The sequence below is a fragment of the Anguilla rostrata genome, chromosome 4 (genome assembly GCF_018555375.3).
Source record: "Anguilla rostrata isolate EN2019 chromosome 4, ASM1855537v3, whole genome shotgun sequence".
Taxonomy (NCBI): Eukaryota; Metazoa; Chordata; class Actinopteri; order Anguilliformes; family Anguillidae; genus Anguilla; species Anguilla rostrata.
Window position 1 is genome coordinate 20715366 of NC_057936.1, and position 15649 is coordinate 20731014.

Consider the following 15649-nt stretch of genomic DNA (forward strand, 5'->3'; position numbering starts at 1 on the left):
TATTATCACTACATCTGAATTTTTGTCCACAAGCAGCTGAGCCGAGGGCTGCCTACATTTTTTTATTCTCTCTACCAGAGATTGATGTTTCTGTGGAATTGATGTTTCCCACAGCTGTGTTTTGGTTGATAGGAAGCAGCTTTCTAGTATTTTCACAAAGATTGGATGTCAACTCCAAAGAAGGAAGGCCTGTTTCTTTAAATGGTATTTCCATCATACATTTCTTTATTGGCGCACTTCATTCAACAGGCATCTTTCTTTTCACCGTCCATAACAGGAACGTAAAAACTTCACTAGAGCAGCCAATGCTGCACTCTCATTGGTCAGAGGTTAGCGTTCTTATGTATGTGCATCACAGGCAGGTCGGCACTGTGCCACACTCACCAGCCAGCAGGGAGTAGGTGCAGGAGAGGCAGGCAAGGTCAGACGCATTCCTCCAGCTGAGTCCCCAAAGGCTGCTGCAGCACTGCTCCAGGGGCATCAGGGAGGAGTTGTGCACCCCAGGGAACTCCTCACAGCTCCACGTGGAGTAGCAGCGACCCCTCACACCCACACCTAAAACAGCCCCGTAATGGGAACACAGACCAATGTGCACCCATTAAATCCAACACCCACAATGGCGCCTTTGAAATTCAAGGGAATTCTACATTGTGGCGACAGTGAAAAGTACAATAGGTGAATTTTCAAAATAGGGTGGCAATAAATTAGGCTATTTGGAGACTGAATCGGCAGTTCTGAATCTGATTTAAATTAAGGAATGTAAAGCATTTACATTGCTCCATGTGATTAATCCAAACTGTCAAAAACAATGCAATAAACAATAACACAAAAATATATATCACTTGCTTGTTAAACTCTCAAAATGTGAATATTGTTTTTAAATGCTATAGATAATGCTGTTCACAGAAGGGGGAAGATCACGGTTCAATCCCATACCCTCTGCACAGCGAGGTCCAGCCCAGCCCTCACAGCAACCCCGCACTGTTCTGTTTACCACCTGGCTGTCTTTCTCTGCTGGCCTGGTGACAATAACAAAAAATAAAAAAAGAAACTGAACATTACATTTTGATTATAATGAAGAGACGTGCACAAGGCACACTCTAAGGACACCGGCCTAACTAAGAAAGCTAAGGCCTGCCTGTAAAGGAACACGCGGACAGATGCACTGGCTCTCTCGGTTATAGCCATGAACGGCGTGTTAGCTCTACTGCAAGTAAGCTAAGGAAACTTATCCATCAAAGGATCAATTAGTTTACCAATTTTTTAACTTGCTATCGTTCTGCAACATAGCAACAAGTTGAACGTGTGTAGTTTATGAACTTTCCTGCCACGGAAAGAAAAAATAACATACAGCTTCTGGACAAAGAGAGCCATGACGAGGATGGGCTTTTCTACAGCTAAACCGTTTCACAGCAGGTGCGTAAATCAAGCGTTTCCTTGGACAAGCCTGCCCCATAGGGAACCATCTGCACTCAAGCAGTAAGACTGACAAACATCCAGGTATCAGCTAGCTTAGAAAACCTCTGTTTGTTCTTTGTTTTTAAGGAATTGTAATGTTGTGTTTAGAATGTACTGCGTCTCGTTAGTTAACTACAGCCACCTAGCCTGCATAGCTAACGTGTACTCTTACTAACATTAGCTTACAGTCCGACATCGTTTTAACCGAGATGTGTGCATGTGATCTCTCACGTACAAACATACTCATTCGATACATGGTCTCGTGTTCAAGGTTCAAATGTACACTGGAATTAGCTAGACGTAGCCAACTTCAGTAGCCTTTCATTCACGATATTCCCCTGATTTCCAGGCCAGGTTTAGCAGCACATGCTAAAAGGTGATTCGTAAATTCGCTCCAACAGAGGAGCTTTTGTTCCCTGCCCCACGTGTGCTGGTGAACACACACACGCAGAACAGTCTAGTCCCGCTTTAATTTAATTTTCTATCTAGCCTATAATGATTTTAGTTTGATTGTTTGTTTGTTTGTTTTGTGGGGGGAAAACAGAAGCGCCGGGGTCGATCTCCTCACACTGTTGAATACTTCTTCAAATTATGCACGGAGTCTGATGCAACTGGATTTATTGTAGGTGAATCAAAGATTACATACAAGAACCCTGGCTGATCTGCACAGGCCAATACAAACAACAATCGTTCATACCGCAAAGACAAGACATCCAATCATTCCCCAAATCCCCTGGGGCTTTCCACTTCATGTTATTCACTTTTGACAGCTCATGTTCGCTTTGTTTTCTTAGGTTCTGTCCTTGACACCATTGCCTCCCATCTTTCAGACACCATTATTTACACACACCTTCCTTTCTTTTATCTAAAAATAAGCATTCCTTTCTCTTATGTAAGTCTTCCTCCCCTTCTTGGCGCAAGACATGTATTCACCTCATTTAACTCCTGCTGGATTTTATCATTCACAACACGTTTGCATGAAAGGCCTAGTTTGCATGCCAGATGCTGTGCTTACATTGTATATGGACTTTTACAGCTTGTGTTTTATACTTAGTGCAAACCTCTACAGATTATTAATGCTTTGATCAAGATCCGGCCGTTGTTAGTTCTAAATGTACTTCTGTTAATAATATGATCCATCATGGTGGTGATGGCTTGTGATCTTACATGCACTTCCTTCCCACAGTTTGTTTAAGAAATAATATTTTATTAAACCATCGGTCTGATTATTATTCGGATAAATGCTTGAGCCTACCACCTCAAAGAACTTACGAAAGTTATATCATTAGTTTTTGTTTTAATATTTAATACTGAAATTCATAATCATGATTTAATTAATTTTATGCGACTGATTATACTTTTATGAGGATTATTAAAACGGATAGGCTACGTTTTAATTATTTGTCCTTGCTGTTCTACAATGCGTAGAGGTGTTACTCCCTGCAATAAATATAAATTGTAAGACTTTTTCCTGGCTAAACCACTCGAAACTGAACCACCAGACTCCCTACCAGACAATGGCTTCTTTAAATTATTGACATTATTTTAAATGTCAGTCAGTTTAGACATCGGAAAAGTAGAGCTAGTTGACGGAAAATTTCTTGCAGCATGTTTTTATGAAATTCTCTGCAGCAGAATTTCAGTCGCCCAAGAATAAGATAATAAAATCGATAACAAGGAGTTCAGAAACGGGTGAGAGGGACAGATGGAGTTTAACATCATTTACTATCAGCTTCAGGTTGTATATGAGTGTACTCATTGGATAGCTTGCTCCAGACTATTTCCTTTTTTATTGCTTTTTTTTATTGAATAATTGTTAAAGCACTAGACTGACTAGAGCATAACCTTTTTTTAGCAGCACGCCAACCAAAGAAAGCCAGGCAATATTGTCTCGTATATTCTTACAATCTGTTGTTTAAAGTGTCAGATTTTGCCTGATCATCTGGATTTACATGACAAAACCACATATACACTACGTTGCATGTTAATGTGCATTAAATTGGGAGATTGTCTCACTTGTACAGGTAGCAGGATGCATTTAGGCCCTGCTGTCTGTAATACTGTGCGATGCCGTCATCTCCCCCGTGTTCTTTACGCATCCTGTCCACATCCAGCTTCCAGCCATGCAGATTGTACTGGTACACGTTGGAGCAGCCCACGTCCCGCTGCAGACGGGGGGAGATTATCCTCTCCACTTGCTCCTCTACTACATGTTCACACCAGTGTCTGGGATAAAGAAAGTAAAATTGATAGGAAGAACAGAGTGAGAATGAAAGTGGAGGAACCAGAAGAAAAAGGTGATAATCTGTCTACGTAAAATGACCTCTTCAGGGATGACATAATATAGCCAGGGTGTCAAAATGAAGGTAGAACGGCTGAGAACCTAACCTGGCTTACCACCAGGTTAATGCCGAGTTAATTTGCCTGAGGAGTAATCCTAGTTTATGGACTGTAGTCGCGACTGGACTGAAATATTTTCTCCTATTCATTGAGCACTTATGTTTCCAGACTAAGATACTGAAATACTCGTATTGTGACCTGCTGCTATACTGTATTTCTACCCGCCTCCCATGTTATTTCAGTGTTCTTTGCAACGGTAGCTAGCTATAGGTACTGCTGTCTATTCCAAAGTCTGTTCCTTCCTTTTTCTGTACCCGTAGTACTCCCCTCCACCTCTATTCTTCTTCCCCTATAGACCCACCCCCTCCCAAGAGTATATCCTCAACTGCTTCACTGCGGTCAGTCCTTACCCAGTTCCCATCACCAGACGCATTCCCAGGACAAGTAAAAGCAGTGCCTTCATTGTGCTGTCAGATCGCCGTGGAAATTCCCCTGGATAGGCCTGAAATACAAGGTCAATTATGGGAAAGTGAAAAGGATCAGTAACGCTGTGCCTAGGTGCCTAGGGCATGTGTGTTGCAGCAATTACAAGTACATTCACAAAGAGCCATCATAGTTCTCCACTACCACATCCACTCCACTACCTTTCTGTCCTTCCTTGTAGGTGTCTCAGTATGGATCTGTATATTCTGATCTGACTAAATAAACTTTATTTAAAAGCAGGGGAAATTAGTGCTTTCTTCATTGCTGCCATGCATGACGCCTCTTTGGATGCTGAAATGAGCAAACTGGTTTTCAAAGAAATATGCAAACACATTACATTACATTACAGGCATTTAGCAGACGCTCTTATCCAGAGCGACTTACACAACTTTTTTTTACACTGTATCCATTTATACAGCTGGATATATACTGAAGTGATTTTGGTTAAGTACCTTGCTCAAGGGTACAACGGCAGTGTCCTACCCGGGAATCGAACCTGCGACCTTTCGGTTACAAGCCCAGTTCCTTACCCACTGTGCTACAATTCCGTCCAACCTCCGTCCAACACCAGCATTTCATTATGAGTCATAATTATAGGACAAAAACGGATTAAATCCAAGGATATTGGTAATTGATTTGTAGAAGGCCCAAGACATATGAATGGTAGGTTTAAAGATTTTTTTAAAAATTTATTAGCCAGCAAGATGGGGAATTTTTTCAAAAAAACCTAAAGCAGAAACTGCTTTTGCTTATGAGTAAACCAGAGACCAGGTCAATGAATCATACAGCAAAGATTAAACAAGCAATGACAATGAAACACGAGGCCAGGAAAGTTGTGTATATCGATACCTCGTAATCAGAAAGCTCTCATTATCCAATATTTAAGTCGACAATTGCGCATGTGAACCAGTGAAATGCATAAATGGTTATAAAATACTGTAACATACCAAACAACGTACAAAATGAGAGATAATGCACACAGTACATTACATATAGTACACAGTACAGCAGCAAAGCAAATCTACACATAAGAGGTGAAAAAAGTAATACATACGAAAATACTTGAAAACAATGCAATTAGCAATTTCTTCAGGAAGCTGATTATTTTCTACATTTGATTAGCATGAAGTTCAAAGTCAACTCATAAGTACCTAAGTTTAAAAACTGGCATTTAAGCAACGTGAGGGGAGTTAGTTACCTGAGTTTTCATTGATGCTGGGGGCTCTTGTACCTGTTCTCTCCCTCTCTCCCTCCGGTGGGGCAAGATTCCTTAGAAAGTCAGCGTGTTTGTATATGAGGCTGGAGGGTCCCTGGTCAAGGTTTTAAGGGACCGTGGTGTTCCCAGGGGTTCGCTGTGCCATCTGAGGTGATGGCAATTGGAGGAACGATCACAAGGAACAGCTGAGGATGCGGCCATTCGCCACTTCCCCATGTGACAATGACCGCTCAGCTCCATGTCAAAAGACTGCTCTGTGGGACAGTTCCCAGGCCACTGGGCCAGAGGTGGGGGAGGGACAGTGCGGCGAGACAATGGGCAAGTGCAGTAACAGCGAGGTGTTTGTGCTGGACTAATCCTGTAAAGAGTGGCTTTCAGGGGTGGATCTACGGGGCGTTTATTTAATAAAGGATGTCAATATTGGAGGGAGCGGGAGCATTCAGCCTGATCAACATCCTCAGCTTGAACCTTCGACCCGGGCCAGCACGACACAAACACAGCTGCCACCACACTAAGAGTCGCACTGCGCCACTTACCCTCCACATAGACTGACTCTTCTTCTTTTCTTTAGTGACTGATAGCTATGTTCCTTTAGGAAATCCCCAAATTATCCAGCGTGTTCACCTGCACATGTCATGACAGCGCTGTTTGTCCATGAATGTGGAAAAAGTGCCGAATTCTCTACCAAATCAGCATGCTGCACAGGCCACAGGCATCTGTTTAAACTGAACAACGGTTTTTTTATGACACTATTGGGTAAATAGATGTAAAGTCCTGACAAAATATTTATTGTGGTTTTTCTACGGTAAATAGTTTAACAACAATTGCTAAATTATATTAACTCTGTATGAGACATGACATGATAAATACAAAAAATTGACATTTTATTTCTACATGTATACATTATTATTATGATTAAGTTGTCGAACATTTAAGACATTTCCTCAAGATGATTCTCAGGCGAAAGAAAAATAGGAATGAATTGAATCATGGGAAGGTAACTATACTACACATTGGTATTAGAGAGAACTCTCTGATTCCCTGGTAGCCAGGTAGTAGGTCAGGGCAAATTTAGTATCGATAAGTAAAACAAAGGAACTACAAAAAATAGCAATTATAGCCAGATAATGCTTGTGCATGCATTTCATGTGTGTTGGCCTAATGCATTGGTACATTATATATAATGTACCATACTGTATAATGGCACAATATATGGTACATTGTATGTTGAATATCTGAATTAAACTATGTTTTTCCAAATAAATAAGTGTTGGCCTAATGCATTGGTACATTATATATAATGTACCATACTGTATAATGGCACAATATATGGTACATTGTATGTTGAATATCTGAATTAAACTATGTTTTTCCAAATAAATAAGTTCAGTGCTTGAACATGTGAAGCTTCAAGATATTGTTTATATTGTATTGAGGAGACAGGACAATTCATTTACCCAATGATAGTCTAAAATGCAGTCACATTTTACTTCGGCAGTTAAACCAATTACCAATCCCTCCTATTTTATAGATTCATAATTGTAAATTTAAACATTTAGCTAGGTTGTTAGCTATGCTCTCACAGTGAAAGCGAAAATAAAATATTATGGTTCTAATAAACAAAAACTTTCAATTTGAATTAGACCAGTGTGGCTAATCTTACCCAAGAAGAGCCAATATGAGTGCTCTTTTTGGTTTTTTGTTTTAGCACAGCACCAACACGTCTGATTCTACTTACCAAGGTCTTGATTGAAGACCATGATTAGTTAATTGGTTGAATGAGGTGTTGTAGTGCTGGGCTAAAACAAAAATCTGCACCCACATGGGCCCGTTTCTAAGACTGGACACCCCTGAAATAGACAGTTATGTCAGCTACTTTATGAGCTACATGTGTAGCTCAGTAGCTAGCTGTGTTTCTATTTTACAAACTAACCATTAACAGGAGGCTGATACCACAGAACACATCCCTTCATGAATTTTCTAAGCCACACCCCTTTGGAAGGTTGTATTGCATTGTCAGCTATTAAAGGGCAGGTGTCCTTTCTGATCATTGACCTTTTATGTCTACATCTAATTCTTTGAATGACATATTTCTGCTTATTACAATTTGGACTTAACATCGGCAGAAAAAGAAATGGTCCCGAAAAATTAATCCAAGCTACGGCCATTTGGCTTTGGAATTCACCATCACTATTTTTCATCCATCCATCCATATATCCATCCATTATCTATACCCGCTTAACCTGGTCAGGGCCGCAAGGGGTGCTGGAGCCTATCCCAGTGTGCATTGGGCGAGAAGCAGGAATACACCCTGGACAAGTTGCCAATCTATTGCTGGTGTTAGGATTATTTTGCCCTTCTCCGTGGATTCAGGACGATGAAGAACATTTAGCATAGGAATATGACATCCTTGCTGCAGACGCTAGAGGTGTTATACTGAGACATACTACAGAGGGGCTAGACACAGCAGCATGCAAACTACAGGCACAGTAATGGTATGAAAAGGAAATGCAATACACTACACATATATTAAATAAAACTGAGAACCTGTCACTGGGCAACTCTTTTTCACTTTGCTGCTTTTAACTTCAAGTCCCAGTAAACAGCGAAACAACACTTTTGTTCAGAACAACAAACAAAATGATTGTCCCTTAAATGCTGACACCTGTCTAGTAAGCTTCTAGAATGGTTACATATTTTATTCTCTGGTAGGACTGACATCGCTTCCATCTAGCCAGTACCTCAAAAACAATCTGCCCTTTGATCTCTGGATATACACCGATCAGCCACAACATTAAAACCACCTGCATTTTTATGCTTTTTTCTGATTTAATATTTTATTTTCTCTGTTTGTAATCAGACTATTCACACGTGGTCAAAGTGCAGACTCTGAGCTTTTATTAAAGGGTATTCTTATACTTTTTGGGGAGGAATGGGGAGAGGTGCAGCCTGAAGAGGTGAGTCTTCAGTCGTCGCTTGAAGTGGGTCAGTGTCTCAGCTGTTCTGACCTCCACGGGGAGGTATGCAAATTCTTATGTGAAGGGAACTGTTAGATAAGTTAAATATTTTAAACACACACACACACACACGCAAATAGGCATGCAGGCATACGCATACACACAAATACACACAAACCCGCAAGGGCATCCACAGAGGAACTGCAAACTCACGTTTGAGTTTCCTGCAAATGTGAGAGCAAGTTGAATTGCTCTAGTTAACCGCACCCTGGGATTTCATCACTTTTATGACATGTTGTTTGCCAATCCTCTTGTTTACCAGGTGGTTTTTAAAAGCAGCACCTGAAGAACTGATCTTCAGTTTTCTACAGGCAGGGATCAGAACAGAGACCATTGCTGTGGTTTTTCTGGATGGGAAGACGTCTGCAGCAACGCTGATATACTTACAATTTGAAGCCAGAGGAACGTGGAGGGTAAGTAGACATTGGTCCAAAAAGAATGGAGAATACATGCACATACAAATAAATAATGCAAGTACAAGACGGAGGTAACTTTGACTTTTATGTCGTCAATATACGTTTTTTGGGAGCAGTAACTATCGTGTGCAGACTTTTTAGAAAGATATTTGTAACATGATCTTTTTTCTAATCCAGAATTAATTACTTAAAATGTATTCAATAACAAATAATTGCCATATGTGGAGAGCATTTGATATAGCTGTAATAACTCAACAGGTTTTATGCACAGTACACACATAAACATTGATATACATAACATTACATGTTGCATTTAATGAGATTAGGGAGCTGTGATTGTTTAGATGAGATTCTGCTTTTTTTCTTTGTGGGAATCAGCATTTTGGGGAAATAACATTATGAAGAATGGGTATATCTGCATTCCGTTTCAACTAATGTTTGAAAAATCTGAGGTTGCCTTGAACAAAAGCATCAGTCAAATTTATTATAATTAATCATATGTATTTACAGAAATACACTTTGATCGAATTAGTTTCTCATGTCTTCTCCCACAAAGCTTTCACAATTCTTTCGTTTATATAATATAGAATATGCACATGGGTACAAAGTTCATCATTATACAGTAGTTAAGACATAATTTTATAATCTTGGTTTTTCTGTTAATTACAGTGTTTCAAATTCCAGCAAGGCAATGAGACATAAACATAATTTCCATGATATCAGACACATCAGCTATAATTTCCATATTAATCATCAATTTGAAATATATCAACTATAGGTTTGAACTATAATGAGCATAGGCAAATCATAATAGAACCACAGTGGTTTAAACATAAGTACTATGTAGATAAACGCACCAAAAAAAATTTCTGTATTTGACTGATAGTGATAACTGGAAAAGTATGATTGCACCATGTATTAAACATAGTTACTATTAAGTATAGTAGCCACAAAAACCATGGTTAAAATGTATTTACCATAGAAAAACCACAAGATATTTTTGTAAGAAAAATATAACATTTGTTAAGAATAAAATGATGATCAGTGTCATCGGGTAATGATTTGCAGCTACTCTGTCTGCAATTAATTCTGTTTGCCCCTACAGGTGTTGATATGTGGTGCCACCATCTCCTTCTCCTGACCACCCTGGGTGTGTCAGCCACCAACTCTGCAGGGCGGATGAATGCTCTCCATGGGGCTTCAATGTTTGCTGATCTCACCCCCCGTGAGATGAAGAATGTGCGAGATTACTTAATGAACTGCAAGGAATTGGGGCTTACCTTCGCCAAGAGCAAAGAGCTAAAAAAGAACAGCATCCTGCTGATGGAGCTGCACCTGCCCCGTAAACATGAGGCCCTGCGGGTGCTGGACAGAGGCCAGGCTAGGCCTGAGCGTCAAGCTCGCGTGGTGGTTCAGTTTGGTAATCAGTCGCTGCCCAACATCACAGAGTATATCGTCTCACCCCTGCCCATGCCTAACTCCTACAAGTCCAAGGCAATCAAGGGTGACCGTCGAATCAAGTTTGAGTCACGGCCTATATCCTGGGCTGAGTACTTTCATTTTAATGCCTTCATTGAAAAGGCCACAATGAAGGCACACAAGGTCTTGCTGGACAGCACAGGTTTCACCTACTACAACTGCAGCAACCGCTGCCTGACTTTCTCGGATATAGCACCCCGAGGGCTTGCATCGGGGGAGAGGAGGAGCTGGGTCATACTGCAGAAGTCAGTGGAAGGGTATTTCCTCCACCCTGTGGGCTTTGAGTTGCTCATTAATCACCAGAACCTTGACCCGGAGCAATGGACAGTGGAAAAGGTGTGGTACAACGGGCAATACTTCAACAGTGTGGAGGAACTGGTGGAAGGTTATGATAGCGGTACGATCGAGAAGGCAAGGCTACCAGAGCACGATGATGACGACTTGTTCTCCACATATGTCCCCCGCGGCCACAGCAACACGCGCACAGATATACACGGGCCCAAGCTGGTGGAGCCACAGGGGCCGCGCTACCACGTGGAAAGGAACTTCGTGGAGTACGCTGGCTGGTCCTTCGCCTTCCGTGTCCGCTCGTCTGCCGGGCTTCAGATCTTCGACCTGCGCTTCAAAGGGGAGAGGATAGCCTACGAAGTCAGTCTGCAAGAGGCCATTGCCTTCTATTCAGGCGACACCCCTGCTGCTATGCAAACCAAATACATAGATGCTGGGTGGGCCATGGGTACTTCTGACTATGAGCTTGCCCCAGGCATCGACTGTCCAGAAATCGCCACCTTCTTGGACATGTACCACTACTACGACACAGACAAGCCCATGCATTATAAGAATGCTCTATGCATTTTCGAGATGACTACAGCGATGCCTCTCAGGAGACACTTCAACAGCAACTTCTCAGGTGGCTACAACTTCTATGCAGGCCTGGAGAATCATGTCCTGGTGATCCGGACAACGTCAACCGTGTACAACTACGACTACATCTGGGACTTTCTTTTCTACCAGAATGGTGTGATGGAATCACGGGTCAGTGCCACAGGCTACATTCACGCAACCTTCTTCACACCCCAGGGGCTCCACTATGGCACCAAGGTCTACAACTATGTTTTGGGAAACCTCCACACGCACCTTATTCACTATAAAGTGGACCTGGACGTAGCTGGTAAGTTCAGTGTCATGAACTAAACTGTGGGTAAGAGCTGGAATCGTACCAGTTCTTAGTATCAAATGAATGTATACCCACTTGTATGTGAGATCAAATTGCATGATATGGATAATAGAGCCAAGGCCACATTAAGCCTTTAGTCTACCTGTGATGACATGTACAGTACTCTGAGGCACTTGTGTTGAGGCTTCAATGGTTTGAACATTTTTGTGGTGTATACTTTTTTGCTTTGTGTAGACTCGAGTATACTTTCCCTGCAAATGTTTACTGTGCTCTTTCCTGAGTTTAATTTAAAGAACAGTGGGCTACAAGAAGCTGAATATCCAACCTTCCTTTAAACTGGATCAAAATAACTACTGTGCTCCACTCGCATCAGTGGGGAATGAGGGGGATCATCCTTCACCGCAAAACCTGTTTTGCATTGAATGTAGCATATGTATTTATGCAGGTATTTTTCAGTTGAGACTGTTTTTTTTTTTCAAATAGCTTGCAGCTTTAAATGTGTTATTGTGATCAACACCTGAGAGGGACTAAACATAATATGTGCAAAATGGGCAAAGCAACAAAAGCTTTAGAAACAGTATTTAGTATTTAGAAAGAAATACTAATTACAGTTTCCCCAGGTTATATACCCCTGTAAAGCATAAACCGGATTAAACCATATCTCTTTCAGGGCGGGAGAACAGCTTTGAGACCCTAGACCTGGGCTTCCAGGAATTCACCAACCCATGGAGCTCCAATCACACCATAAAGCAGTCTCGTCTCATCCGCACGCCGCGGGAAACCGAGCGGAGTGCCGCCTTCCGCTTCGGCAAGAAGTTCCCCCGCTACCTGCACTTCCACAATCCCAACCAACAGAACAAATGGGGCCACAAGAAGGGGTACCGCATCCAGTACAACTCCCACGCCGACAGTGTGCTACCTCGCGGCTGGAAGGAGGAGAACGGTATCCCATGGTCCAGGTAGGCTATGCAGCTTTAAAGTGACTGATCTCACACTACGGGCCCATAGGAGCCTATGTCTATTTGCTGGATTCTCCAAATTAAATAAATAAATAAATAAATAAATAAATACTCATTGCGGATCCAAAGCGTCTGCTGCCAATCATACAAGAACCCAGTGAGCAAAAGCTGGAATTTAGACATCTAGAGGGTAGAAATCTTGGTTGAGAAATATTTTGATGTTAACCCCAACATAGCTCATATTTTAACTGGATATATCCTGGCTACATCCTAGTTGGGGTAGAAATTGTTCACTTTTCAACCAAATGTAGTCTGGTTTTCACCACAGAAATGTCCTGTGGGAAGTGAGAATCACACAAGAGCATGTCTGCACAGAGGGCGATTCAAAGTCTGCTTTGATGAATGGAAGTTATTGCAGGACCTTCCTACTAACAGTGTTTGATAAATAATATGGGGAATCTTTTTTGGCAAAAGGGCATTCATATTTAGACAGTGATTTTATGTAGCTACCATATACCTCTAGTACTTCAAATTCATCCACAAGGTCCACATTGGAAAAGTCTTAGGAAGTCATAACATGACAGGTGACTGGCATGAATTTTGACCAAATTTATTTTGTTTTGCCTCACTAATGCAGGCACCATTCCTAATATCTATTTTGTTCTACGGTTAATAGTTTGATATCTAAAACTATGCATTGCTGTCTATTTTGTACAGGTACAAATTGGCAGTAACACGTCACAAGGACAGTGAGACAACCAGCAGCAGCATTTACACCCAAAATGATCCTTGGGAACCCTTGGTGTCCTTTGAGGACTACATACGCAACAATGAGAACATTGTCAACGAGGTTAGCTGCATTTTCTGTCAACATGGATGTCAGGCTTCCGGGTGGCCTCATGGTCTGATAGCTAGGGCATCATAGAATCACCCATTAGTCTCTGCAGCACAGTGCTACAGCGTTCGTTTTAAGAATGTAAAACTTCATTCTAAAGTCTTACTGTGATTAGATAATACTCTATTTCTGTTTTACGGGAATTGGTTCTGTGTTCCAGAGCTGCACTCCCTAAAACAGAAAATACACAGAACAGTACGGACAAATAATACTGTCACTGCAGTATAGATAATGGACATACTGTACTTATCAGTTGAGATAAATTACATAGTTACAAACACTACAAACACAACATGCCAAATAGACCTTCAAACCTTTCTGGAGGTTACATTATCATGTGTTACTCCCAGTAATTGCACCAGGCGCCATCACTGGACATTAGCCCAATATTTACTTCAGGTCATATTACATTTTATACACCACAAAGGCCCTATAGTCACACGTGCTCAGGTATTTCCATATTAATGTGAAAATGTGAATGAATTTGCTGATTGAGCTTTTTTTGAAGAAGAAGTTTCACTAAATGTATTACCTCTGCAGAGTAGGAATGTAAAATTATGTATGTGTTGGAACTCTGCATAAATAACATTGTTGGGAAGATATGATTAAATCTTTCAGTCGATATAATCATCCACTTAATGTGAAATTATAGAATATTTAGCCATTGTTAAATTAGAAGTCAACAACAGCTTATAATGCAGGTGCACTCCACCTACAAAAAGTTCATGATTGGCTAGAAAATGTTGCACAGTTGAACAAAAAAAAAAGTTGAACTTGTTTGTCAGAATAGCACAGACCTTTCAGAGACCTTGTTCATAACTAACGTCTTGACAGTCAACAGCCTTTTCTGCCAGATGACATCACTGTGATATTATATTGAGGATAGATAAAAACAGATCGTGTAGATCATTACACCCAGGCATAGTGACACTGCGTTTCCTTTGCAGGATCTGGTTGCCTGGGTAACGGTGGGCTTCCTACATATCCCGCACTCTGAGGACATCCCCAACACGGCCACGCCCGGGAATTCGGTGGGCTTCTTCCTTCGCCCATTCAACTTCTTTGATGAGGACCCATCTCTCTCCTCCAAGAGCACGGTCATTGTTCGCCCGGGGAAGGACAGGAAGCCGGTGGTGCAGCGATGGACACCTGAGGTGGTGGGCCACTGTGTTTCAAACAAGCCGTTTGTCTACGATGGCACATACTCCGGAGTCTGAAACATGAAAGATACTTTGGACCATAGATATTTTTTCACTGCCTTGACCAAATGAGCCTTGTAGCTGAACAGCAAATATTTCAAATGAAATGCAATGAATGTAAATACAAGACAATCTTTATATTTTTAGTTTTGTAGCATCTAGAATTGTACTGCATTAATGTCTGAAACAATATTCCATATGTTTGTTTTTTAGTTTGGTTTTTTTACTATTTTGTATTAAATTTAAACTTTAAACTTTTATTTACCACTAGTCAAATGCTAAATTCTGTTTCATGATACATGCTTCATTAAATGTGATGGTTTCTATTTTACACTGGTAATTTTTAGCTTGGCATATTATTCAATTATGTACTTTTCAGAGCATACGTGCGTTATACACGTTCTCCATGAACTTCTGATTGAAAACCAAATTACATTGTAGACATGCTGCAGCTCATGAGTTTATTCTTTTTTCACAAGCATATATTATCCTGCTTTTGATATTTTCCTCAATGTAGCCATGCAAAAATATTCCCAACACATTTGCATTTTCCTAAACATGCAAGTGATGTATTCAAATAACTGTGAATTTCGAGACACTTCAGTGGCTCACTTTTCAGAACTGTCAAAACAGGAAGGGATGTTAATAAAAGACTCACTGAGTTGTTTTTCTTCACAATCTGTCTCTAAGGGCATTGGCTGTACCTATTAAGTTTACTTTCCAGCAACCAAGCTCACAGTTCCAGTCAAAAGTTTATTTTAGCAAAAGTTAACAAATTTGGTAGTTTATGAACCAGGTAGGCATGAACATCAGAATTCTTTAAGAGAGGGGTGATCCCACCGACCTATCTTTCACACTGGCTCATATTATTTACATGCTTACCTCCCTGTGTTAGAAACCAGAAAGACTCTTAATCCTGCCAGGAAGAGGTCTCCATGGACAGGGTTTAGAAGGCCAGAGCATCCAGGATGCAGGGCGCTGGGATCAGCTCCTGTCTGTCTCCTGGATCC

General features: G+C 41.0%; 2 protein-coding genes across 3 annotated transcripts in view; one reads left to right on the top strand and one right to left on the bottom strand.

Moving 5' to 3' along the window:
• sspo (SCO-spondin) overlaps positions 1 to 5681 on the bottom strand; it is a 96000-nt gene extending 90319 nt beyond the window's left edge. The window contains exons 1-5 of the mRNA XM_064331277.1: positions 5480 to 5681; positions 4209 to 4300; positions 3475 to 3684; positions 937 to 1019; positions 385 to 555 (exon numbers count right to left, since the gene is read on the bottom strand). Of these exons, the coding sequence (XP_064187347.1) occupies positions 385 to 555; positions 937 to 1019; positions 3475 to 3684; positions 4209 to 4300; positions 5480 to 5491 (568 nt within the window). The 5' untranslated portion in view covers positions 5492 to 5681. The remainder of the gene's footprint in view (positions 1 to 384; positions 556 to 936; positions 1020 to 3474; positions 3685 to 4208; positions 4301 to 5479) is intronic.
• aoc1 (amine oxidase copper containing 1) lies at positions 1143 to 15317 on the top strand. 2 transcript variants are annotated; one of them, XM_064331275.1, is made up of 6 exons: positions 1143 to 1500; positions 8826 to 8927; positions 10036 to 11580; positions 12257 to 12545; positions 13263 to 13395; positions 14388 to 15317. In XM_064331275.1, exons 3-6 carry the CDS (start codon positions 10044 to 10046, stop codon positions 14655 to 14657), a joined length of 2229 nt encoding a protein of 742 aa, XP_064187345.1. In that variant the 5' UTR covers positions 1143 to 1500; positions 8826 to 8927; positions 10036 to 10043; the 3' UTR covers positions 14658 to 15317. The 2 variants fall into 2 exon arrangements, with proteins under 2 accessions (XP_064187345.1, XP_064187344.1); XM_064331274.1 differs by having other exon boundaries at positions 1143 to 1416.
• Positions 15318 to 15649: the final 332 nt, after the last annotated feature.

Coding starts and splice junctions, on each gene's coding strand:
- aoc1 (XM_064331275.1), top strand. CDS start 10,044: ATGTGGTGCCACCATCTCCTTCTCCTGACCACCCTGGGTGTGTCAGCC. Junction 11,581..12,256: donor AGTGGACCTGGACGTAGCTG/GTAAGTTCAGTG, acceptor TATCTCTTTCAG/GGCGGGAGAACAGCTTTGAG. Junction 13,396..14,387: donor ATGAGAACATTGTCAACGAG/GTTAGCTGCATT, acceptor TTTCCTTTGCAG/GATCTGGTTGCCTGGGTAAC.